This window comes from Phyllobates terribilis, unplaced genomic scaffold (genome assembly GCF_046119375.1).
Source record: "Phyllobates terribilis strain yellow unplaced genomic scaffold, ASM4611937v1 Scaffold_4__5_contigs__length_816908805, whole genome shotgun sequence".
In the NCBI taxonomy this organism is placed as follows: domain Eukaryota; kingdom Metazoa; phylum Chordata; class Amphibia; order Anura; family Dendrobatidae; genus Phyllobates; species Phyllobates terribilis.
Genome location: NW_027362764.1, coordinates 558,821,753 through 558,848,478, shown reverse-complemented (window position 1 = coordinate 558,848,478; position 26,726 = coordinate 558,821,753). Strand labels below are relative to the sequence as shown.

Here is a 26,726-nt window from a genome sequence, read left to right as displayed (position 1 = left end):
TTATTTTTTTGAGCAGTGTATATTCACTTGACAACTAGATATAAAGATGGTGCTGGAAAAAAAACAAAAACAATTGGATTGCCAGCTGAATTGGTATATTGAAAGCAGAAGTGAATCCGGCACTGAAATTTGCGGAACCCTGACACAGAGGCATTAGGCAAAAAAGCAGAACTACCAGATGGAATATTTAAAAGGCCCCGAGCCTAAAAAAAAGAAAAGAAGATTAAAAGGTTTGTTGAAGGGGATATCTGTCACCCTCTGGGAGTTATCAGACCTCCACTATGGCCATACAGGGTATAGAAAAGTAAATCTATACATACCTGTATGGCACATGGTAGAAGTTTGATTACAGAGCAAAGCGCTTTAATCAATTCTATTTTGTACAGGCTTGGCGTCCGGGGAACGACAAGAAATCCCCGCTTATGTGCTTATTATTTCCCCAAATCTCCGCCTATATGCTTAATCTCATATCCCCCCCCCCCCTTCCCTGCACGTCACAGGCCCTATGATGTGCACTGTGCACCCTGACTCCTCTCCCGAGCATGCATAAAGCACCGCTCACATAGTGCGCTTTGCTTCATCCCGGCCCCGTCTGCCTGTGCTCTGCGCCGCAAGGTTCTATTGTGCAGGCACCGGGGAATCACTGTCACTCCCCGGCGCCTGCGTAATAGAAACCTGCGGCGCAGTGCACGGAAAGACGGGGCCGGGATGAAGCAAAGCGCACTCTATGTGAGCGGTGCTTTGCGCATGCACGGGAGGGGAGTCAGGGTGCACAGTGCATGCCACAGAGCCTGTCACAGGACCCTGTGATGTGCAGGGAAGGGTGGGGGGAAATATGATAAGCAAGCGTATAGGCGGGGATTTAGGGGAATAATGAACAGATGGGCAGGAATTTCTTGGCGTCCCCCGGACGCCAAGCCTGTACTAAATAGAATTGATTAAAGCGCTTTTCTCTGCAATCAAGCCTCTACTATGGGCCATAGAGGTATGTATAGATTAACTTTTCTATACCCTGTATGGCCATAGTAGAGGTCTGATAACTCCCAGAGGGTGACAGATTCCCTTTAAAAGGAATCATAAATCGGACAAACCTTTTGATACAAGATGTGTGGGTCCAACTGCTGAAACCACAACATAAACAAGCCACCTCTTAGCCTCCACTACGATCCAACAAAGGCATACAGGTCGTCCCCCATTGGTCTGTTTGACAGCTGTCAGTGTTAAAAAGACACAACAATGGCGTTGGTAGCAGAATCTATAGCACGTGACCACTGAGGCCACTTATTGGCTGCAGCACCAGGGCAGCATGTCATTGCTGACAGGGGGTAATCAGACCAAAAGAGACCTGCCGAAGAGCAGACAAGTACTGATTTTTTCACATTCAAAGACAGCGGCACGTGTGCCATGTTAATAATGCATTTTGTGTTGGGCTCCTCAGTTCTACGTACATTTGAGCTTAATTGATATAATTTTTCTATAGTTACCTGTGTTAGAATATAATTTCTCTGGGCTTCCTCCACAACTACAAGACTGGCATTGATATAATCATTTTCAACATTTTGTAGCTTGACACGACTATGATCATCTGCAAGAGAATGGCAAATGTAGTCAATTTATCACGTTTTATTGAGTATTTTGACCATATCATAATTTTTATTCAGATTTTCCCATCTTCAAGCTGTATAAACTAGAATGCTTATAGGATGAAATAAATCAGGTGAGGTATATTTGTGTAATGAGGGAGGGTGAGGCCTAAGGATACAACACCCTTTATCAGAGTATGCAGAATTATTAGGCAGCTTGTTTTCCTTTAACTGACTGAAAAGTCAAAAACTGTTAGAAGATTTCCAGAAGGATGCAGCACTGTCAATGTTTTGAGAAACTGTAAAAAAAAATTGATAAGAATCAAATGTGAAGCAACCAGGAAGCCATTTTCCTCCACAGCTGCATATTCCAGAACTGTAACCTCTCTGGAGTGCCCAGAAGTACAAGGTGCTCAGATACATGGCCAGGGTAATGAAGGCAGACACCCGACCACCAGTGAATAAGACACACAAGTTAAAACATCAACACTCAGCCAAGAAATATCTGAAGACTGATTTTTCAAGATTTTATGGACTGATCAGATGAGAACGACTCTTGACCATCCAGTGTGATGGCCTGAGCCCATGACTTGATCAGTTGTAGACCTCAACTTCAACTCAGCCCCCAGCAAGCTGGAGGTGGGGTACTGCTATGGGCTGGTATGAAAGATGAGGTAGTTGGAACTTTTCGGGTTGAAGTTGGATTCCAAATAAACTCCCAAACCTACTGCCAGTTTTTACAAGACACTTTCTTCAAGCAGTGGTACAGGAAAAAAGACTGCATTTTTCAAAGAAACCGTGAATTTTATGCAGGACAATGATCCATCGCATACATCAAAGTCTCCAGTGCTTGGCTAGCCAGTAAAGGACTTTGAGATGAAAGAATAATGACAGGGCTCCTTTCTCATCTGACCTAAACTCGAGAACATGGAGGCCTTTCTTAAAGAGGAGATTTACAGTGAAGGAAAAAAAAACTGTCCATCTCTCAGAACAGTGTCTGGGAGGTTGTGGTTGTGCTGCCCAAGAAGTTGATCGTCAACAGATGAAGAAACTGACTGACTCTGTGGTGTATGACTTTTTTCAAATTAATAAACTTATTTCAATAACTGTCAAAAATACATAAATTGGTAAAATCTAAAGCAATATACAATGCATACATAAGGATTGTCAACAATCATACATGTTTTACCCATCAAAATATTTTTGAACCATAAGCAAAACCCCTTTCTTCCTACTTCTGGTGTGCAATGAACCAACTATTTTTAGCCAATTTTTATAAGTTGAAAACCACATCTTTTGCCAGCTCCTCGGACACCATTGAGCATCTAATCCAATTGTGCCATTGTTTACCAAACTTAGCCGTTGCTCCCCTTATGATATATACCTTTTTTCCCCCCATTAGCATTGGGTGATTCAGACACTGGACTACCTCATCTATTGAAGGAGGGCCATTAGCTATAGATTTCCTGGTTTGATAGATTATTTTGGATATGGCCAACAGAACTGGAGCTTCCAACCTCCCCCACCAGGCCCAGAACACAGGACTTAGAAGTCAGTGGAACCTGAATGTTGGAAACTTCCATAACCAATTTTCCCACATGTTCCCACAGCTCAGCCAGTCGAGAACAAGACCAAAACATATGTAAATAGAAGGCTTATGTCTTATTGAAAGAAAGGGGACTTGTATTTTTGTCCATTTTGAGTTGTTTGGTTATTCTTCTCACAATAATAGATGATAAACAATTGAGATAGGAAAATTTAACATTTTTCATTTAGCTGAAGATATTCTCCCAAGGACAAAACCTCACTTTTACTTTTGTAAATATTTAACCTTTTAGACTGACCGATAGCACTATAGCCATTAATTAATAAAATTAATCAAAAGTACAATGTCACTAATTTTGCATACAGTGTACAAGAACAGAAATACACTAAATGATCTTGTATACTGTGATCTAAATAACCTAGTCATAGAAAGTACATACAATGGCAACCCTCCCAAATGGCCCACACCAAAAGTGGGGAATTTTGCATTTTGTCAGACTGTGATGCAATGAAATGGTCACTTTTTTCAGCTCAGAATAATAGGAAAATGTAGGTTTGGTAAGCAAGAAATTCCAAAACCTATTCTTCTGAATGTTGCATGATAAAACACAGCTGGATTGAAGCCTATCAATTTAGTTTTAGACCACTTAATCCAGTGCCTACAGAACATTATCTGTACTTAAGAATAAAGAAATTATTCGCCCTTTTCTTAGCCACATTTATCACCACAAAGACCATTATTGTATATAGAATACAGCACCATCCCATGTCCTCCCACCCCAATAGCAGCAGCACTGTGTAACTGTTTTATATTACTCTCGTGCTGGATTAGCATCTACAATGCTCAGTATTTGCTTGTAATGTCCCCCATGCTGGGGCTGCCCCTGTGAGTGTGCTACAGCAAGAAAGAAGGGGTATATTTGATTTGCTACATTGTCTAAATAGATGGTATGTGTCAAGTAAAATCTACATTAAAAATTCAGACCACCATGGGCTGGTTTTGTGCTCCACAGCTACGTTCCTCCTCCAGTTTAACCAGCTTGTTCAGAGTAGGCAATGTGCAGGGGCAGAGCTAGTCAGCGAAACAGTGGGAGGAAGGACGATAAAGACCTTGCATGCCATCCACAGTACACCGTGTATGTTATTTGCATATTTTTTTTCCAGAACATTTCAGCAGGTAGCAGCAGGAGAGGCACTAGTCTTCAGCACCCAGGCACGTTGCATGAAAGTGTGGGTCCTGGCTGGGTGTGTGGACTTGTGCTGTAAAGGCTTTACCCCTTGCAGGCCACATGCAGCTGGTGTTGTGGGCTTGCCAGGACCAAATGTTTCACAGTTCAATGAGGGAGACCACCATTCCAAAGAAGTTGATCGTCAACAGATGAAGAAACTGACTGACTCCGTGGCATATTACTTTTTTCAAATGAATAAACTTATTTCAATAACTGTCAAAAATAAATAAATTGGTAAAATCGAAAGCAATATACAATGCATACATAAGGATTGTCAACAATCATACATGTTTTACCTTTTGATCCATAAACAAAACCCCTTTCTTCCTACTTCTGGTGTGCAATGAACCAACTATTTTTAGCCAATTTTTATAAGTTGAAAACCACATCTTTTGCCAGCTCCTCGGACACCATTGAAAATAAACTCTTTACTGAATGCTAACTTGATAAGAGTTATATACAAGGGATAGTGGTTACAAAGACCTATGAATATTTCTTTTACATTATGAAGTTTTTTTCCCCACTGGGTATCCTTCCTGTCATATACTCCAGGGCTTTCAGGGTGCACTTTTTCTCCCTACTTTGCCACAACCCAGCTTTAATGCTACAGTCCTGATTAATAAGTCTCCTTTACTTGCTCACAGTTCCACGTCCAATTTCTTCCACTACTGGCGTCCTGGATCTCCCTTTCGGGACCGTTCACTAGTCCGAGTCTCTCAGTCCTGCTAAGACCTGTTACCTTCTTTGTTACAAGTTCAAGGTCTCGTGGCTAGGCATCCTCTCCTAGGACCCGAATCCGGAAGGCTGTCTGTCACTTTTTTTCAGGATCACGCTATCCCTCCTTCAGTCTCCTCTCACACAGAATCACCCTTCGATGCAGCACTGCTCACTCTGCACTCCAAAACCTCTCCCCCTTACCAGGAGGAAACCATAACTCTCCCCTCCCACTATGGGCTAGTCCCAAATATTAAACTCTTACCCTGTAGTCAACTATCTACATATCTATCACATCCTACATTACCTAACACTGCTACACACTTTGCATTTTATACTTCACATTGCTATATGACTATACATTACACAGGAACAGATTACATTTCACACGGCACATTACATCACAATAGTCACAAAGACGCAGGACACTGTTCACAAGACAAAACGTTGAGATGATTGGGGTCTTCAGGGGTAGGAAGGCAACAGTTCTTGTCCACCACCGTTACACAAGGATCTGCATGTAAATTGATCCCTTTAAATGTCAGGGCCCAAAGTTTGCCAGAAAATCATTGCCCAGAACACATTGCATCTGCGGGTCTGAATGTTCCCATAGTCTATCCTGGTGCTCGCTCTTCCACATGATCCAAAACAAAATTTCGGTATCATGCCACCTTTCTTTGCATCATGGTCCATGGCCCTGAAAGCTATGAACATAGTTTGTTTTGCCGAAGTGATGGAGAGCAATACAGTCATGAGTATCTACAGACAACAATGAAGCATGGTGGAGGATCCTTGCAAGCTTGGGGCTGCATTTCAGCAAAATTGGAGTTGTGGATTTGGTCACGAATAATGGTGTCCTCAATACTGAGCTATACAGGTAGATTCTGATCCATCATGAAATATCAGTGAGGCATCTGATTGGCTCAAAGTTTAATCTGCAACAGAACGACCCCAAACATACAGCCAATGTCATTAAATGGGCAATTCAAGCTTGGGACAAAAAGCCTCCAATCACTGTGACTGCAAATTGCTGAGGTTTGACAGCGTAAGGTCACATGACTGCCCGCTTGCACCAGGAATATGAAGGAACCGTGATAGTATGCACACTGCAATCACAGAGAGACTGCAGATTTTTGTCCCAGGAATTGATGTTCTTGTGAAGGCAATTTGTGGTCACACCAAATATTGATTTAATCTACTGTAGATTTCGCTTTTGTTCACTTATTTTTTTAATGCATTCTTACATTGCAGCATTTTATATTAACATCTGCCTAAAACAATTGCAAAGTAGCAAAACAAAAATAGTTTAAAAGAATTCGCTAAAAATATATATAAAAAAAAAAATAAACAGCAGGAGATGGAGTAGTTTAATATTATATAATGGACAAGACTCGACACGCTGGATAAATGTCGATCTCAGAGTCAAACCGAATTCCTTCAAACGGACAAGACTCAACAAGTACACAAAATGATATGTCATTATGATCACTTACCAGTAAGAAATCAACCTTATGAAAAATGACCTTTACTAGGCAACTGGTCTTTTATATACAAAAAAAAAAGTAAAAAACTTCCACGGACCGTAATTTCACAAAAGGCAGCCAAAAGAACAACTGTCACTGTGCAGCATAGCATTGTGGTAAGGCTCCATGGTTTCTGCGTGACTTGATTTGGCTAGGCCTTTTATCGACTTAGGGAACAAACACAGATTCATTTCTTACTGGAATATCCAAGAGACACTTATGATTCATTCATCAGCTGTTTTCCGAGGGTTTACAGTAAGCGCTGTATAAGCAGTTACTTGATAAATAAAATTGACTCGCTAAACAAATAACTCAAGGATGCAGCTTAAAGCATTTCCCATAGTAATTTCCATATATTTAGGCATTTGTGCACACTAGCATTTTTCTCCTATGCCACCAACAGACCTCAACTACAAAAGTGAGAAGGGTAAAAGGAGCTAGTAGGGCCCTCCTTTCATTAAATGAATGATGCAAAAATGCGGTAACACCGATTGCCCATGGCAGAAAATATTTCTCAAAATTACTGTATTGTGTACTTGTATGTCAAAATCAAAGAATGAGTAATTACAATTTTATTCATTCCTAAAGAAAAAAAGCATGTGGACACGTACAAAGTCAGAGTCATTATGGCCACATATTTAGAAACAAGGACAGGATATGATGGATGCAGTCCCGTAAAATTTCCAAATTAAATTGCATCCTTGACCTTTAATATGTAGCCGTACACCGAGTCAGTCGTCAATTAGTTTGGGTCACATCCATTCTTCCTGGCCCCTCTACAACACATGTATACTGGACTGAACAGGCTTGTGTTGTGAATGGAGCCCAGAGTAAGCCCACTACAGGCACCTTTGGTTTGTTTCCAAAAGAGAAGGCTGACATCAAAGACTCAATAGATCAGTCAGCAGGTCCAACCAAAATTGTCAGGTTGTGACAACCTAATGTCTATGTGCATAGTCACCATCATATGCATCATTGCACCCTGCAGCATTTTCCTCCTTTAAAAGCGTCCATCTGATGGCAAACCCATCGATTAGATGGATTAGGAGGGGGAATCTGGCTCTAAGTGATCAATTTCCCAGCAGTGCCAGCAAAAAAAATATACAAATCAATTCTGTACAGGAAACAAAAGGTCTTCCGCAGTGAGACACTTTTTGGGACCTCTCAGAGCCTAGAAGATTAGGCCGCCCTCTTAGCTCAGAAAATGTAGAATTAGATGTTACTAATGCCAAAATAATGGGAGTATGTGGGGCTTAAAATTTCCCTTTAAGAGTGCCCCGCCACACTTTAAGTTAAAGGGGTTGTCTTGATCGAAAAAAAAACAAAACACGTTCTCACCTAGAATAGAGGATAACTTGCTGATAGGTGGATGTCCCACCCCCAGGACCCTCATCGATCAGTATATCGGGGAACTTTTATCCCAGTTACAAAATGACGCAGCAGAGTGGACAACTGAACGCTCCACACATTCCCTACAGGGCTGCCGAAAAAAGCAGAGCAACACTGGACACTCCCATAGGGAATGAAGTGAGGGAGGGAGTCCAAGAGGTCAGCCCTCACTAATTCACAGGATAGCCGATAAAAGGGTTTTCCGGTGAAAACAAGTTGAATGGAACCTGTCACCAGAAATAACACTATTAACCTGCAGATATGTGGATAATCTGCAGGTTAATAGAGTTATTATGCTGCCCGGCGCCTGCACACAGTTGAATGCAGTCTGGAGAAAATGAACTTTATTCTCCCCGCCAGCAATCAGTTTCAGCTATGGAGGCGGGGGTGTCCTGGCTGACACTCCCTCTGCATTGGGGCCGGATGTCAGTCAGGGCTGGGAGAGCCGTTACAGCGGACGCTCTGTATTCTCAGAGTGACGACTGAATATGTGGCACCCCCCCCCCCCCCCCCCGACTCCATGACTGAAACCAAATGCTGACGAGAAGAACAAAGTCCATTTTCTCCCCACTGCATTCGGCTGCATGCAGGAGCCGGGCAGCATAATAACGCTGTTAACCAGCAGATTAACTGCATATCTGCAGGTTAATAACGTTATTTCTGCTGACAGGTTCCCTTTAAGTAGACAGACTAGAGAAAGCGCAGGAAGACGTCATGTCCCAGGGAGAACAACTGAAGTCTCACCATGCTAAACACCATTTATCAACTTTATGCATATTTACTGTTTGGGTAGTATTAGATGTAGTGTTTTTAAGAGTATTTTGTATTTCTTGAAAGTTTGTTTTACACCATTAACAGAATAATTGAAAACATCAGGGGATACATGAAAGTACTGCTATACAATGCTCGCACTGCCGCTTCTGTTGGTTTGCTGCAGGGAGACGGTGGAGATCTTGCACAGTGTTATGGAAGACACCAGTTTGTCTTTTCACCTGAGCCATTTGCAGACCAGCTGATTATTATAAGAGACTGAGCTTGCAGAGGGAAACTGAAAAAAAAAAGTGGATACAAAATATATACTAGCCAGAAAGAGCCTTCTTCAGGTAGCCACACGGTAGCCTATTCTGAAGAGTCACCTGAAATGACACCACATTATTTTTACAGCACTAGTTAAAAAAAACAAAAAAAACCACAAACCTGCAAAACAAGAGGCGATGACTTCTGTGTTGTGCAGAAGAAATGCTGAAAGGACCTGTCTGGATCAGAGAGGGTTTCAGAATTTGGACTCCCATCATTCATAATGCTATAGATTGGTGATTTGCCATAACACTGTAGTATAGGTCCAACTTTTAATCCCTTAAAAGGGTTTGTCTGGTCTAAAAAAAACAAAACTGAAGTGGTTATGTGACTGCAGACTTGTGAATACTCTCAGTGCACGCACTGTGCGCTGTGAGTATCCGCCGGTGTCAGCGCTAGGAATGGCAGTCACATCACTGCAAGTATGTGATATACTCCTGGCCAGAATCCGACTAGACTGTTTCTGATGCATTCAATTGTATTGCAGTATATAGTGATATTCATGGTCTCCTATAAAGCTCTGACTATGGCTGAGCTTCATAGGATTAGCAAGAGGCCAGCAGTGCATGCCTTCAGTAGGCCCCGGGCTGACCTGATAATACATCGGTTCCCGTGATTGCTTCCCAGCAATTCGATGCACACGGGCACCAGCAACTGTTCTGCTTAATAGTAGTTGCCGGAGATTGATAATCAGAATCTAAATGGCTAACAGCAGTGATAAGTGCTCAGCTCTGACCACTGCTGGTAGCCAGATCTGCCAAATGTGGAGCGGGCTCAGCTCATGGGCCTGTTCCACACACCCTGACCAGCTTCGAGGAGTTAACCATATTTATATAAAAAACTCAGAATAGACAATATTTGTGGGCTTTGAAACCATAATTCAGTACATTAATGGTATTTCTGAAGAGGATTATGTGTAATATTTTTGCTAATATAAGCCCAAACATGAGAATAGGTCCAGGCTTGTTTGGAACTATCAGGCCACGTTCACACGTTCAGTATTTGGTCAGTATTTTACCTCAGTATTTGTAAGCCAAAACCAGGAGTGGAACAATCAGAGGAAAAAGTATAATAGAAACACCTCACCACTTCTGGATTTATCACCCACTCCTGGTTTTGGCTTACAGATACTGGTGTCAAATATTGAGGGTGTGAACGTGGTCTTATACTGATGACCAATGTGTGTGATTGGTCACCAATATGAGTCCAACACCCTGACCAATAAGCTGATAGCTCTGGGCAGATATAAGCAATGTATGAGGCGGAACACCATAGTGGCCACTGTGAGAACTGCACCGTATCGCCCATTCTCTCCCTGCTCTTCTCACAGGGAACGATGGACTACTTTGCAGAGCCCCCCCAGCCAGCTATCAAGCCCAAAAGGTTACACATACATATTACTTGGGTGAAGTTCAGCGGGGACACATGGTCGTCTCATAACAAACTGATTTACAAGCAAGACAATTGAAATGGAGAACTACAGACGTCCACAGACAGGACCATACCAGTTTACTCTGACCGCTGCATTTAGAGATCGGAAAAACTGGGCAGAACACATAAGATGTGTGTTACAGAATTACCTTCTTCTTCCCCTTCATAAGACATTAAGGGAAAGCTGTTGGTGCCTCTGAAGAAATGTCACCACCTTTATCTGCTCTGTAGCTGCATTCACAAACGTCTAATCTCCTGACTTCTCCTGTAAACCCCCAAAAACATCTTTATAATTGCTCCCATGCTGTATGTAAATGAAGATGGTCTGGTCCGATAGGCGCCCTTGCTGTGGTGTCTGTGCCTCCTCTCTGCTCCTAATCACCGACCTCTGGCTTAGATGGACATGTAGGACACATCCTGCATCATCCACATATAGAAACAAGATACTGAAGGCAGAGAATAAAACATTCCTGCTTAAGCGCCGACATTCCGGACATTTCCGCCAGAATGACCATCCTCGGTATTTTAGGGGTGTACAGGGGGAGTCAGCAGATGATAGACACTTTAGTGGAATGAAGCACAGGAGCAGATAAAGGTGGTGGCATTTGTTCAGAGACTTAAGAACTGGTGACAGGTTCCCTTTAACAGTCTTGATCAGTGTCTGGCTAGGTATCGGATCTGGTTCTTATGACAGATCCGCTGTCATGCAGGTTTCCCCAGACTCCTGAATGGTAAATCCACTTATCTGGATAATACATACACCTGTTCTAAAAAAAAATAAAGAAAGAAAAAAAAAAAAAAAAAACAGTACACCATTTTTAAGAAGGAGAAAATATTCTTTAAAGGGAGCGTCGGCACTAAATGTCACTCAAACCAAGCACAAGCGATTGGCCAAACTATTGTGTGCACCTTCCCACCTGCTTGATTTCTATCTCTGGTCTCATGTGGCTCTTTAAAAATGGGCTGACCCTTTCAGAAGACTTGTGGCTATAAGCTTTGGTTGTTATAAAATCAGCATCAGCTCTCCACCGCTGTCCTGGACTTTGTCTGTCCGCGATTGACACGGTTTGCAAAAGCAACATCAACCACTTGCAAATCTCATCCATACAACTGAGGTTCTGCCTCCCTGGGCAGGCGCAGGGTGCCGATGAGGCTGGAAGTACACAGATGGCCTCACTGCACATGGCAAGTGTGACAGACCACCGTGCACATGCCTGTCATTTACAAGGAGCCGATGGTTAACTTGCTCTTGCAAATCATGTCAAACGCACACAGAGGGGCATGCTTCCAAGATGCAGGAGACAGGACTAGTCTGGGGAAATCACCACCCCACCAGACTAGTCCTGAGATATCTGCATAACACGATTGCTGAATAAAACGTGATTTAAAAAGTACATAGATAGATATCAGAAAGACAAGAAGGTGGTGGTTAAAAATGCAAAAAATAGCATGGAGTACAGACATGGTGGTGGTTTAGGACCACCAACAGGTTCCCTTTAACTCTGTGTTCATTTAATTTCAGAATAAGTACACTTTTAACATGACAAGTCATGAAGCAGCTTTCATTTTGTAGACAGGGAATTCATGGAAATATATCTCCTGTAATGCACCTAATCCGTACAATGGCTTTATTTTTGCAGGATGAGTGGTAATTTTCATTGGCACCATTTGGGATACATATAACTTAAAAGGGAACTTAACAGCTTCCCCAAGTCACACAAACCAGTCCATGTCCCACTCTTTCTATTGCTTCCAACAAGCCACTTACTTTGGTTTTCTGGTTTATTAATTACCATATAATCGATATGGCCAGGAATATGTAAATCAGCGGGGGCTTTTTCCTCCCCTAATTACCGTATGTCATCACTCCCCTGTGGGCATGAGCAACATGATTTGCAAGAGCGATGTCACGCTGGCACTTTACCAACCTCAGCCTTCCTTACAATGCGCACAGAGGCGGGTGTACGCACTCGGCCTTCATCATGGCACTGCGGATGCCCAGGAAGACAGATTTGTAAAGAACTGTTGGTGACAGTGCTCTACCAAATCATGTTATTCTCGCATGATGTTATGATCAGGGGACGATTAATCCGGGGGGGGGGGGGCGTCCCTTAGACTAATCACCCACTGATCTGCATCAGAGAAATAGGAGAGTTGAACATATATTTTTTGTGTGACAGTTTGAGGGAGGCTTATGAGCTGTAGTTTTTACTGGTGCCATTTTTTCAGGAACAAACATTTTTCAGCACTTTATTCGTAGAGGATATTAAAAATTTTTTAAAAAGCCACAATGTTGACATTCTTTCTAATAGTTATTTTAACAGTGTTCTGTGTGTGGGATTAATAGAATACAGTTTTATCATTTGTTTCGCTACTTTTGCGCAAGAAATTCTAAAACAAAATAGTTATAGTTTTGGAATACATAATACTTTTTGATCATTTTTTATTGTTTGCAATTCTGACACCATGCATTGTAGACACTGCGATGCAAAATGTGTGTTTTGTTGCAATTTCCTTTTTTAGATTAAACCACTTTATTGGGAAAGCTGGGATTTTGCTATTAAAAATAAATCACCTCTTACATTTATTTTTGCAATGTTTATTTGACCCACGAGGTGATTTCAATAGATCATTTGATTTCTTAGATAATATATCGCAATAACAGCAGGATCCAATAGGCCTTTCAACATGGTAGAGCCGAGGGTCATTGTGAGTCCTCTATATGCCGTAACTAACTAGCAACCCATCGACATCGATAAAGTTAAGGGCACAAACGGGCTGACAGCGGGAGATTTTTCCCCTCTATCAACCTCCTCAGATGCTGTGATTGCCATTGACCGCAGCATCCAAGGGGTTGAACTCCTGGGAAAGAAGTTCTTGGTGTAACAAATGCGGTGGGGGCTGAGCTGTAATCACAACTCTCTTTTATTTGATACAAAAAATCAAAAAAACAAGGAACAAAAACCGAGGCAGCAAATAGCAGCACTGTACTTACATGGATTAACATCTCTGTATCTGTTCCGATTCTTATTTTCTGGATTCTTCGCTATCTTATTGGACAACACAGGTGAATTAAACCTTATTTCCTAGAAAGAAAATAAAAACATTTTTTCTGTAAAACAGATCTTTGTGTTAGACCATAGCAGAGATACTCATCACAAAAGAAAAAAATAAACACAAGTATTTTAGGATGGATCTCTTTATTGGCTAAGCACTTTCCAAGATTTTATACATTTGTCTGAATGGTCCTCTGAGCCATGAACATGAAAATATTTTTATGGTTAGCCAGGGTTCACACACATCATACTAGCTGCTGTTTTTGACATAAGTATTTTCCATCATGAACATAAGTCAGAAATAAAACAACAAAAAAAACACTTTACATCATGAATTATTTTACCCATCTGAATGGTACATGGCATCTGCATCACAGACCCGTTATTTACTGTGCCAATTTTAATGGAGTCAAGCAATCTTTGACATTTTAATCTGCAAACATACAACGTGAACCACCAAAAGGCTTCATATTGCACACAATATTATGGAGCAAAATAGGCAAAAATAGTAGAAAAAACTATACACCAAAACAATTGCACTGTGAGAAGGGAAGCCAGAATAGCAGCAGAGCGTTCAGAGCCATGATACTGGTAGGACATCTTAAAATACTAATTCCATTGTATTTTGCAGCTGAATGACAAAGTACATGGCACTGTACCTGGCTGCTTGAGGACATTGTCCACTGTTTGGACAACCATTCTTACAACACTTTCCCAGTGGAAAAGAAAGAAAAATCTCCTTATACTCCCCTTCTGCATTGCATTTAAGAAGAGATTGCCCAATGCTAGATGATAAAGTACAAAATAGTGCGCTAGTCTGCCCATTGTGGCTAGTGTACATGCACAATTGGCCCAATTCTCTCGGATGAGAGAATCTATAGCTGTCAGACCCTTGATTATCTGATTACATAGTAAAAACCTGCTGACAGATTCCCTTTAAAGCGCCACTCCAGTGTTTTTTTTTTATTGTACTGCAGGAGTGGTGTCACTAATCCAAGTTCCCTGCCCCTAATATTATACACAGCAGTTATCTTCTGTTACTGGCGTCAGTCTTCTGTGACCTGCCAGTTCCCTACAGTGTTTGCTGGTTGAGCCGAAGGTCCCTGATCTCTTCTTAAATGCAATGCAGAAGGGGAGTAGAAGAATTTTTCTTTTTACACTGGGAAAGTGTTGTAAGAATGGTTGTCCAAACAGTGGACAATGTCCTCAAGCAACCAGGTACATGTACTTTGTCATTAAGCTGCAAAATACAATGGAATTCGTAATCTGAGCACCATGATGTAGGGACCCTGACCCCTCCTAGTCCAATTACACCCCCAACCCTGAGAAGCAGATTTCTGTGAATATACATGGCACACAAAGCTGCCAATCAGTGGTGTGGGCGGGGTTATACAGGGCTCAGCATTCAGAGCTCTGCAGCAGAGATTTAAACTGTGATTCTACCATAACGGCTGCACCCTGGAAACTAAAGTGATACATCGCCGGAATCAGGGTCTTGGGCTCTACATCTTGCTGCTATCAGATTACATAACAAGGTTTTGCTAACAAATTCCCTTTAACGCTCAGTAAATTTCCACAAAAATAGAGGAATCTGGAAACCAAACATGACCTTTTACATAGCAATGTATTGATTTAAGAGCTAGAGACAGAACCATCCTATAAGTTTATAAACTAGCAGTATCAAGTAATCTGCATAACCAGTCCAGTTAGAATTCCTTTCTCATACACGACGTATTAAGTCAAATCGCTTTACAATATAGAAGGTTAATCTGACACCTTTTCCCAAATAAGACCTGATGTACAAAGACAACCCAACTGTGGTGCTACAAGTCTAGGTTTTTGGACAGGTTTTCGGCTCAATGTGAAACATCACAGCGGCGCTTTCCATTTCACTCCATTAACGTTTGCCCATTATACAACCGCTGGCAAAAATTATGGAATCACCGGACTCGGAGGATGTTCATTCAGTTGTTTAACGTTGTTGAAAAAAAAAAGCAGATCACAGACATGGCACAAAACTAAAGTCATTTCAAATGGCAACTTTAGGGCTTTTAGAAACACTAAAAGAAATCGAGAAAAAAAAATGTGGTACTCAGTAAGGGTAATTTTTTTCAGACCAAGCAGAGGGAAAAAATTATGGAATCACTTTGTAAATTTTCATAACTAACACCTGCATCAAATTAGATCTGCTCGTTAGTCTGCATCTAAAAAGGAGTGATCACACCTTGGAGAGCTGTTGCACCTAGTGGACTGACATGAATCTTGGCTTCAACACAAGAGATGTCAATTGAAACAAAGGAGAGGATTATCAAACTCTTAAAAGAAGGTAAATCATCACGCAATGTTGCAAAAGATGCTGGTTGTTCACAGTCAGCTGTGTCTAAAATCTGGACCAAATACAAACAACATGGAAAGGTTGTTAAAGGCAAACATACTGGTAGACCAAGGAAGACATCAAAGCGTCAAGACCGGAAACTTAAAGCAATATGTCTCCAAAACAGGAAATGCACAACAAAACAAATGGGGAAAAATGGGAGGAAACTGGAGTCAATGTCTGTGACTGAACTGTAAGAAACTGCCTAAAGGAAATGGGATTTACATACAGAAAAGCTAAACATAAGCCATCATTAACACCTAAACAGAAAAAAACAAGGTTACAATGGGCTAAGGAAAAGCAATCGTGGACTGTGGATGACTGGATGAAAGTCATATTCAGCGATGAATCGCGAATCTGCATTGGGCAAGGTGATGATGCTGGAACTTTTGCTTGGTGCCGCTCCAATGAGATTTATATAGATGAATGCATGAAGAGAACATGTAAATATTCCCACAGCCATTGATGATATGGGGCTGCATGTCAGGTAAAGGCACTGGGGAGATGGCTGTCATTACATCTTCAGTAAATGCCCAAATTTACATCTATATTTTGGACAGTTTTCTTATCCCATCAATTGAAAGGATGTTTGGGGATGATGACATCATTTTTCAAGATGATAATGCATCCTGCCATAGAGCAAAAACTGTGAAAACATTCCTTGAAAGAAGACACATAAGGTCAATGTCATGGCCTGCAAATAGTCCGGATCTCAATCCAATTGAAAATCTTTGGTGGAAGTTGAAGAAAATGGTCCATGACAAGGCTCCAACCTGCAAAGCTGATCTGGCAGCAGCAATCAGAGAAAGTTGGAGCTAGATTGACGAAGAGTACTGTTTGTCACTCATTAAGTCCATGCCTTAGAGACTGCAAGCAGTTATTAAAGCCAGAGGTGGTGCAACAAAATACTAGTGATGTATTGAAGTGTTCTTTTGTGTGTTTTGTTTTTCATGATTCCATCATTTTTTCCTCAGAATGGAGTGATTCCATAATTTTTTTCCCTCCGTTTGGTCTGAAAAAAAATTTCCCTTGCTGAGTACCACATTTTTAATCTTGATTTCTTTTAGTGTTTCTTAAAGCTCTAAAGTTGCCATTTGAAATGACTTTAGTTTTGTGCCATGTCTGTGATCTGCTTTTTTTTCAACAACATTAAACAACCGAATGAACATCCTCCGAGCCCGGTGATTCCATAATTTTTGCCAGGGGTTGTACTCACATTTGAAAACGAATTTAGATGAAATTCTAGCTCCATTTTTATTAGTTGCAATGAGCTAGCGGTCCACATTTCTCTAGGGCTCATCCAGACATCAGTTTTTCTCTTACATGTTCTTTCCGTGTTTTTTTTTTATGGATAAAACTTGTACTTCTTATAATCTATGGGGCTGCTCACATGTCCGTGTATTTTTGCAACCCGAGTGGAGACATGTCCGATTTTGATCCAAGCCAATGAAAGTGTATGGGTCCGTGAAAATAAATAAATAAAAAAAAAAAAAAAAAAAAAGCACAAGATAAAAAAAACCACCAAGCACTCGGATGCTTGAGAAACCTACCGGTACATCCGTTCATTTTTTCATCTGAGAAAAACTGATGAAACTGACGGTAAAAACAGACACACTGATCATAATCTGATCTTTTTTTGTGTGTGAAAAGTCACTGGGAAAAAAAAAAAAAAGTCACAGATGTCTGAACGAGTCCTTAGTTGATGTTTTGATTGATAGCACAGATGTATATAGACAAGTAATGCAAAGGAGTGGATACAATGTGTGATGAATGTCTACACACCATAATCAAAATATTTTAGGGACTAATCTGAATCCAAATGACTTTTTTTACACATGTAATGTACAAGAGTCTTGGAAGTTGTGGGTATTTTACTGGTTGACTGCTTCTGAGATAAAGATCAGCATTTTTCCCAGAACATAATCGTCCAGATGATCAAATTACTACAACTTTCCAGAAGTAACAAGGAACAGGAAGCCTTACGCAAGAGGATCATTACCAGCAAAGAAAACACAAGACAAAGACAGCAGCACCTTCAAAATAAAGATGCCCTGCCAACAGAAGACCCCCGAGTATACGGGCACCTTACAGAGCTGGCACATACACAAGTGTTGTTAATGCATGGTATAAACAGAGAATTTTACCTTCGAGATTACACATCATCCATTATAATAATCAGGCATAATACACACACAAAGTAGGATATTAAGGCCGGGGTCAGATGAGCGCTCATTTTCTCTTGAGAATCGGATGGATTATGCTAAAGACACTCAGAGTGTCAGCCTAGTGTGGTCCGATCTGATCTCAGATGAGAAAAATCGCAGCACAAGTGAGGAGCAGATATAGATCAACATTTCTCCATCTTTTCCATTGTCAGTCTGCGGATGTCGGACTGCACTCAGATGACATCAGAGTGCCGAGGGCAGTCTAATGTGTTACATACACCCATAGATTTGAATGTGTGCGTTACCAGATTTGGAGAGTCAATCGCAGCATGCTGCAATTTTTCCCACAGACAGATTCGATCTCTGGGAAAAAAAAGCAGATCAGCGCTGCCCCATTATATAACATGGGAGCGAGTGCGATCCGATAAAGCATCAGATAGCACTTGTCCGAGTAATACGCTCATGTGAATGAGCCCTAAAATGTAAAATTATTATTTATTAAACCTTAAACACCATAGAAAAAAATATGTATTCATAATATCCATACTCCCAGGCCAGCTAATTGGATTCAAAGCTGAAAGAACCAGGCCAGAAAGGAGTCAACCCAGATCCACACGCGGTGCTGAGATGCAGTACCACAACCAATTTATTTTTTATTCACACATTTTTGTCATTTTCTCAGCGTTTTTTTTTCCCTGCCAACACTTTCTTACTGATTTGTTTTGTAAAGTACTGAGCATGTTCCTAGCCGAAAACGTTAGAACGTCACTTCTTTTAAATTCTTGCCGGTTTTGCAATCCTGAAGCTTTTAAAAGTAGCTCAAAACCCAGAACATTAGGACAGTGAGTAGTTTACAAAAAGAAAAATGAATTGGAAAATTCTTTTGGAGACTTTTGTAGGAACTTATTTTCACAAAAAAAAAAAATTACCTGAAAAAGATGCAGTGTGAACATAACCTAAGAGTCAGAGAGCTACTGAAGGTTACAAACCACTTCCATCGTTGGAGAAACTTTTTCCGGTCCAATACACTAATGTATTAGGCTTGCCCTCACCTGTGGTCCAAATCCTGGCACACACAACGAGCAGTATAGCAATACTTGTAGCGGTGGCACAGTACTTCGGTACGGCAGGTTTTGCTTACCAGCAAACTGCCCATATTAGTTGCCTAGATCACTTGGTCTATCGCACTGCAGGTCTAGAAAGCTGAATGTAGTTTCACGTTTTAAAGGCTCAAAAAATACCATTTTATGGTCAGAATATTGTATCTGAGGCCCCTGTACTTAGGAGGAAGCCTCCACAGAAATGCCGAAGACAAGACACAAGCATTAAAGTGCACCTGTCAGCAGGATTGTGCTCTGTGAATCACATACACTGTCAGGTGGGTGCCGTTGACAGCGGCATTTAACTTGAGCACACCGGAAGCGCGTCACTTACCCCGCCCATCGGTGACTCCGTCACATGATAGCGGGTCACCAATGGGTTGGCATGACAATCCGGGGTCTGTATGAAACCCTTGTGGTTGTCACTGCCAGATTGCTATGAGCGCCGCCCAGTGGTCAACACTCATAGCAAGTCAGCAAATCTGCTACACACAGGCGATCTGCTCATCGCCTGTATGCAGCAGAGCCGATCAGGCAAGTGCTGCTTTTAATCTCCCATGGAGACTATTGAAGCATGCAAAAAGTGTAAAAAAAAAAAAAATATATAAAAAAGTTTAAAATCACCCCCCTTTAGCCCCATTCAAAATGAAACAATAAAACAAAAAAGAACACATACACATATTTGGTATTGCCGCTTTCAGAATCGCCCAATCAATATAAAAAAAAGAATTAATCCCATCGGTAAACGGCGTAAGGAGAAAAAAAAGTTCTAAAATGCCAGAATTGCGTTTTATTGGCCGCTGCAACATCGCAATAAAATGCAACAACGGGCAATCAAAAATCGGATCTACCTCAAAATGGCATCAGTAAAAACATCAGCTTGGCCTGCAAAAAATAAGTCCTCACCCGGCCCCAGATCCCGAAAAATTGAAACGCTACTGGACTCGGAAAATGGCACCATTTTTTTTTTTTTTTTTTTTCTTAATACCACTTTCACTGAATGCTAAAACTGACCTGCCATTATTATTCTACAGGTCATTACGAGTTCGTAGACACCAAACATGAAAAAAAAAAAAAAAAAAAACAACTGTGGAATTGCACATTTTTTGCAATTTCACCACACTTAGAATTTTTTTCCCGTTTTCCAGTACACGATATGGTAAAACCAGTGACGTCGTTCAAAAGTACAACTCGTCCCGCAAACAATAAGCCCTCATATGACCACCTTGACCGAAAAATAAAAAAGTTATGGCTCTGGGAAGAAGGGGAGCAAAAAACAAAGGCAAAAACGGAAAATTCTCCGGTCATGAAGGGGATAATCAGTGTAACGCCACCCACCTGAGTGTATGTGGTTTACTAAGCACAATCCTGCTGATAGGTGCGCTTTAAATAAGAATGGAACTTAATACGTTAGACTTTGACCCACAGAATATGCAATAAATCTAATAGATGTGGGTCCCTCCTCTATATTAGGTAGGACCCCCTTATATTAGGCCATAGGCAATGGGAAAGAGGCCACACAAGAGCATCTCTCTCTGACCTCCATGGTATTTTATAAGGTACAGCAGCCATGAATCAGGGGATTTGTAATTTGAAAGTTCTTCATCTGAAAGACAATCCAGAGACATTTATGGAGATGAGAACACTAAAACACTAGAAAGACCAAATTGCTTTCTCCGGCTTTGTTTTGTCTTAGGTTTTGCACATCACGGCTCACGTCCTACTACATGAATTCTTTATGATAACACACACAATGTATATTTGATGATTTTAAAGGGTTTTCCTGTTATTCTTTTGGCTTCCTGTACTCCTATAATAAAGACAGCTCCAGCTCCTGGCCGCAGCCTCCGGTCTTTGTAGATATGGCTGCTGAGGTGAGGTCACAGTGACATCATGAGACTGCTGCAACCAATCTGTGGGATCAGTGATGATACAGATGTAGAAGGGGCGAGATCGCCAAGTCCAGTGATTGGCAGCAGTGGTCACATGATGTTCACTTGACATCACTGCAGTTGCCACAGCAACAAGACAGCAGGCTTTTTCAGGCAGTTGAAAAGGGAGTAACATGGCAAGTACAGTTGTCCATGCTGTTTTTAAGTATGGGAACCAAACAGTTAAAATAAAGAAAAACAATTAAACCGGACAACCTCTTTAAGGTAATGTTCTAACGCTTGCCATAACCATTCAGCCTGCCGCTGTCACACGTGTATTTGACCAAATGACTATGTCCTCCAGCTGCCCATAAACATTCGGCATGGCCGAGCATTCCTGCGCTTTCAATGGAGGCCAGCGGAGAAGCTGTCACAGGATCATCTGCCGGCATTACAAGTCAAGCGGCCTGACCCTAAACTCCTAATAGCTGTCAGGGTGTATCTGTGTGCCCCCATACACATTAGACGATAGGTTGGCCAATCTGGCATTATGTAGTTTTAAAACACCCACATCCCCCCCTCAAAAAAAAAAAAATAAATAAACAAGATCCAGCCATTAGGGGTCTCCCTTCTGTCCACTGCATTTGGTCAACAGAGGTGCCAAAACAGAGGAGGTGCAGGCGAGTATTTGACAGAGAGGAGAATCTGAGAGACAAACTGGCATAACAGAAGTGGGCTTTCAAGTCAGAGCAGGCAAGCAATTGGTCAATGACAGGTTGTACTGCATGTTCTAAAGTGAGGGGACGGAAGCTCCAGCTCTTGTAGTGCTGGTAGAATTCTGATGAAACCAACCACATAGAAAGAGTAGAAGGCAAAGGCAAATAAGTTAGAATGATAACCAGGACAGATTCTCAAAATTGTGTGTACCAAAAGCAGTATTATTTGGTAGTTGGGTGAGGGGGGAGAAGACCACACCGTACAAAAGATGCTGTATGATTAAAGACTGGAGAAGCAAACCCTCTATAAAAAAACAAAGACACACACACACGAACCTGAACAGACCCCTATAACAAGTCAATAAGATCCATTAGGAGGAATAGCTCTGTATTTGGCAAAGAAGTTATAGCCCCATTAAAATCCAAAGCTATGAACTCAGGAAAATAATGGCTTTGCTCTGTTCACATTGAGGGGAGGGGAGTCTAAAGGTTCATAGCAAAAAAGTCCCTATTAAACAAGACATTGACATTCTTTATGTTTAATATTGGCATGTTCACAGAAATACCAGACATTCATATCTGATAATACAGAAATCAATTTGTTTTTCTTAGAAACACAAAAATATGAATCATAAGAAAAACAAGAATCAATTGAACGGAAGTAAAGTACCATAAAGTATAAATCACTTTTCTCTACTATAAAACATTCATTTTTCCTTAAGAGATTGCATTTTCCAAATATATCTCTCTCTACTAAAATATAGATAGGGCAGCCATCTAGTCTGAGCTCTGGCTCGGAGCGGCAGCCAGCAGATTGTATTCTGTGGGGTATAGTCACATGAAGCAGTTGTGATGCAGATTACACATGTGAAACAAAGGTCTACATTCCACAAAACCATAGGAGATGGCAGTAAAACAACCTCAACTGCTATGCACAAGCCAGAAAACAGCCCAATGACTGCTAACAATGTGTGTCCTGTACTCCTGTGCAGAGGTCACTGTACAGAGGGGAGGAGGAGGTGAGTGGTGTGTGTTGCTTGCCACCAGCTATAGGGTGCTCCGACTCCACAGCCCTGCTTACCACCTGTGTTTCCTTCCATCCCCTCCCCTTTTCTTTCATTGACAGCTCTTGCTTCATAGAGCCAGAGAAGAGAGGAGAGGAATAGAGGGAAAACCAGCAGGAAGGTGTATATAAATGATTGGCCCCGCCGTGAAGCCCAGAGCGCCTGTGCTTTGTTTGAACAGTTATTCTGTGCTGACAGAGTCCCTTTAAAATAGTTACTTTCAATGAAATTTGGACTGTGATGCAAGGTTGCCAATTTCTGTATGGTGTATAAAAAAACCAAACAAACAATGCTTCCAGTGTCCATAGAAAAATTGATGGCATGATTAAAGATACTCAGTCACTTAGGCATCATTGGTCTCACGCAGAAAAAAAGCCAGGCAAACCTGTGATTTCAGTGTGCAAGGCCCCAAGCTATGGGTTCAGCCCAGGGAAAGAGGGCATAACATTGAGTGGGACCCCTACCTGGGTAATAGTTGTTCGCAATTGCAGAGGTTCACTTTAATTATAGTGAACTTTAAAAACACTGCAGTAACACTGCAGTGGGCATCAAAGTGGGTAACTATACATTACCATATGAGCAACATTATATGCTGCAGCATCACTACATTACTAAAAGGAGTTGTCTCATCTTTGACAAGAGCGTTATGTTCTTTTGCTTCCCGGTGAGGCAGTGGGCTCTTGCTTAAGAGTTTGTTTACAAGGACTGACTGGCGGCACAATATGACCGCCGATCGGCAAACCTTTAGCAATCTGTGGTCGTTTAAATGCCGGTTTACACAGGCAGACCAAAGCAAATGATGAGAATTGAGCGATCACCCAGTGCGCATAGTCTGCCATTGTTTTTTGGTGCTGCGCAGATTTACCCCAATGAACGAGCATTTTACTCCTTGGGTAAATCGGCTGCCTATTTACACTGCAAGATAAAAAAAAAAATTCTAATTTCACATTTAAATGCTAGATCACGATCATCTTTCAATGTAAATGTAGCTTAACAGTCTGGACAGCAGCCATGTTGTGCCGCCGGCTCAAACTCTGTGCTCCCTGATGCTACAAGTAAAAGCAGCTTTACTTCTACAGCATGAGAGGAGGGCAGCGGCACTGAAGCTGGTTGGACCCTGCGTCCCAGCGAGCTTCAGAGAAGCGCTTACAAGATCTATAGAAAAGTACATTGCTATGGTTCAGGTTTTAGAAGCGCTTAGTAATTTTAACCATTTATGATTATGAGACTAAACTTTTTAACAATAATAAGCCCTGCCCTGTTCTTTTCCTAAATTACGCACCTTTCACTTAGTTTTAAAAATAAAATTAAAATATCCTTGTTATCCCATTCATGTGCAGAATGCAGCAGTTATCCTGACTGTCACTACTGCTCAGATCATATTTTCGTGTTGCTTTTTTTGCCAAAATGTAAATTTAAAAAAAGCCTCTGTAGAGGAGATGCAGAAATCTCATTCATTTACTTTTAGGGAATGTGCATACAACGTCCCGAGTTTATCTGAAGGTGAAGCCTCTTCAGGAAAATACCGGCGGTCCCATTCCTTAAATGGCATCGCTAGCGGCTGTGTGGTGCTTTTTTCTCTACGAGTTCCACTATAGTGGTTACCCAAAGAATGAAAATGTTACTTTTAATCTCATCACGGTTTCCGAGCACCTAAAGTAGTTAAAAGAGGCAACAACAGACTGTACATATGTCCTTTTTATAATAGGTTTGCACTATGTTCATTTTTTGCAATGATTTTTCAGGCGGAGACCTCCTGAAAAAGACATTGGGTGCTTATACACTTAGACTAAGTTCACACAGATTTTTTAAAAGGGAATCTGTCACCTCCCTGGGCAATATCAGACCTCTACTATGGCCATACAGGGTATAGAAAAGTAAATCTATACTTACCTGTATGGCCCATAGTAGATGTCTGAATGCAGAGAAAAGCACTTTAATCAATTCTATTTTGTACAGGCTTGGGATCCGGGGGACACCAAGAAATCCCTGCCTATGTGCTTATTATTCCCCTAAATACCCACCTCTCTGCTTAATTATCATAGTCCCCCTTGCCTGCACGTCACAGGGCCCTGTGACGTGCATGGTGCTCCCTGACTTCGGGGCATGCGCAAAGCGCCGCTCACATAGAACGCGCTTTGCTTCATCCCGGCCCCGTCTGCCTGTGCAGCAGGTTTCTATTGCGCAGGCGCCGGGGAGTCACTGTCACTTCACGGCGCCTGCGCAATAGAAACCTGCGGCGAGAGCACAGACAGACGGGGCTGGGAAGAAGCAAAGTGCGCTCTATGTGAGTGGCGCTTTGCGCATGCCCGGGAGGTCAGGGAGCACAGTGCACGTCACAGGGCCTGTCAAGGAATAATAAGCACATAGGCGGGGATTTCTTCCCATCCCACGGACGCCAAACCTGTACAAAGTAGAATTGATTAATGCACTTTTCTCTGCAATCAAACCTCTACTATGGGCCATACAGGTATGTATAGATTTACTTTTCTATACCCTGTATGCCCATAGTAGAGGTCTGTTAACTCCAAAGTGGTGACAGATTCCCTTTAAGTGGATTTTTAAAGCAGATCAGCTTCAAAATCCACATTGAAACTAACTTCAAATTGTACATATTTACTGCGGCGTGTAATTACTTTGGACCTCCTGCAAAATATCATCATAAATGGAGATGCTGCAGATCATGTCAATATACAATGTGGATATTTTTTCAGTATGTTCATGAGATTTCTTTTGCTGGCACTGTCAAATGCAGTTTTCCCTTAATTGTGACAAACACAACATGTGTACAGCGTGTGATCACAACCTCACTGATAACACGCTCCTATGTTATTGTAAAGCACAGAATCTGCAGAGCACAGCAGTCAAATCATCTCCCCCTCTATATGAGTGGCCACCCTCTTTGCCCCCCACTAGCTATACTTCTATGCTGGCATAATATTTAAAGGGTTATCCCAACTTTAAACCAATGGCAGATGCTAGGTTGTCAAGAGAAATAATTAGCTACTTGTTTCTTTCATCGAAAACACAAGTACATATGTCCCAGCTGGCATTTTGGGCAGCAAGGAGCTGGCAGTCATGCCCCTTTAACAGAGCAGAGCAAAAGAGAAGAAGCTGCTCCGTTGACATTACATCAGCAGGAGTGGTCCTTGACCGCTCAGCCAGCAGATATTGGCGCCAGGCAGGTAGTTAGCAACTACCTGCCTGTAAGTTCTTATGCCCATAAGAAAAAAAAAAGTCCTGGATAACCCCTTTAAGATTTATCTTCAAGAGCACATTTGTCCCCAGCCCTCAGACACACTTTTTGGACCAGTGATATATTCATTCCTTTTCCTATGGAACATGGGTAAAGTGCAGGAGCACCGAAACTGGTTGTATCCAGCAATCCGGCTAGCTTCAGAGTGGTCCGGGAAGGCTGCTCACACCGAGTCCTCCTTGAATAAGTAACTGGCCGCTCTACGACTGCAGGGTGCAATGAGCTAGGTAACTCTGGAAAGCTTCAACGGATCAAACTGAATCTGAGATTGTGTTTTCGTGACATATTGTACTTCATGATAGTGGTGAAAGTTTTTCGATATGGCTTGCGTTTATCTGTGAAAACTTTGGAAATTTGGCAAAAATTGTGAAAATTTCAAAATTTTAATTTTTATGCCCTTAAACGAGGGAGTTATGTCACACCAAATATATACGAAATAACATTTCCCACATGTCTACTTTACATCAGCACAATTTTTGAAACATAATTCTTTTTTGTTAGGAAGTTATAGGGGTTAGAAGTTGACCAGCAATTTGTCATTTTTCCAACAAAATTTTCAAAACTTTTTTTTTTTTCCTTTTTTTTTTTAGGACCACATCTGAGGGGCTTTTATGACAGAAAATACCCAAAAGT

The 26,726-nt window shown here is 41.5% G+C and overlaps 1 protein-coding gene across 1 annotated transcript in view; it reads right to left on the bottom strand.

The window, feature by feature from the left end:
- The window catches only part of PTPN2 (protein tyrosine phosphatase non-receptor type 2), a 61,991-nt gene that overhangs the window by 20,521 nt on the left and 14,744 nt on the right, over positions 1-26,726 (bottom strand). Inside the window, exons 2-3 of the mRNA XM_073678990.1 lie at positions 13,487-13,577; positions 1,485-1,585 (exon numbers count right to left, since the gene is read on the bottom strand). Of these exons, the coding sequence (XP_073535091.1) occupies positions 1,485-1,585; positions 13,487-13,577 (192 nt within the window). The remainder of the gene's footprint in view (positions 1-1,484; positions 1,586-13,486; positions 13,578-26,726) is intronic.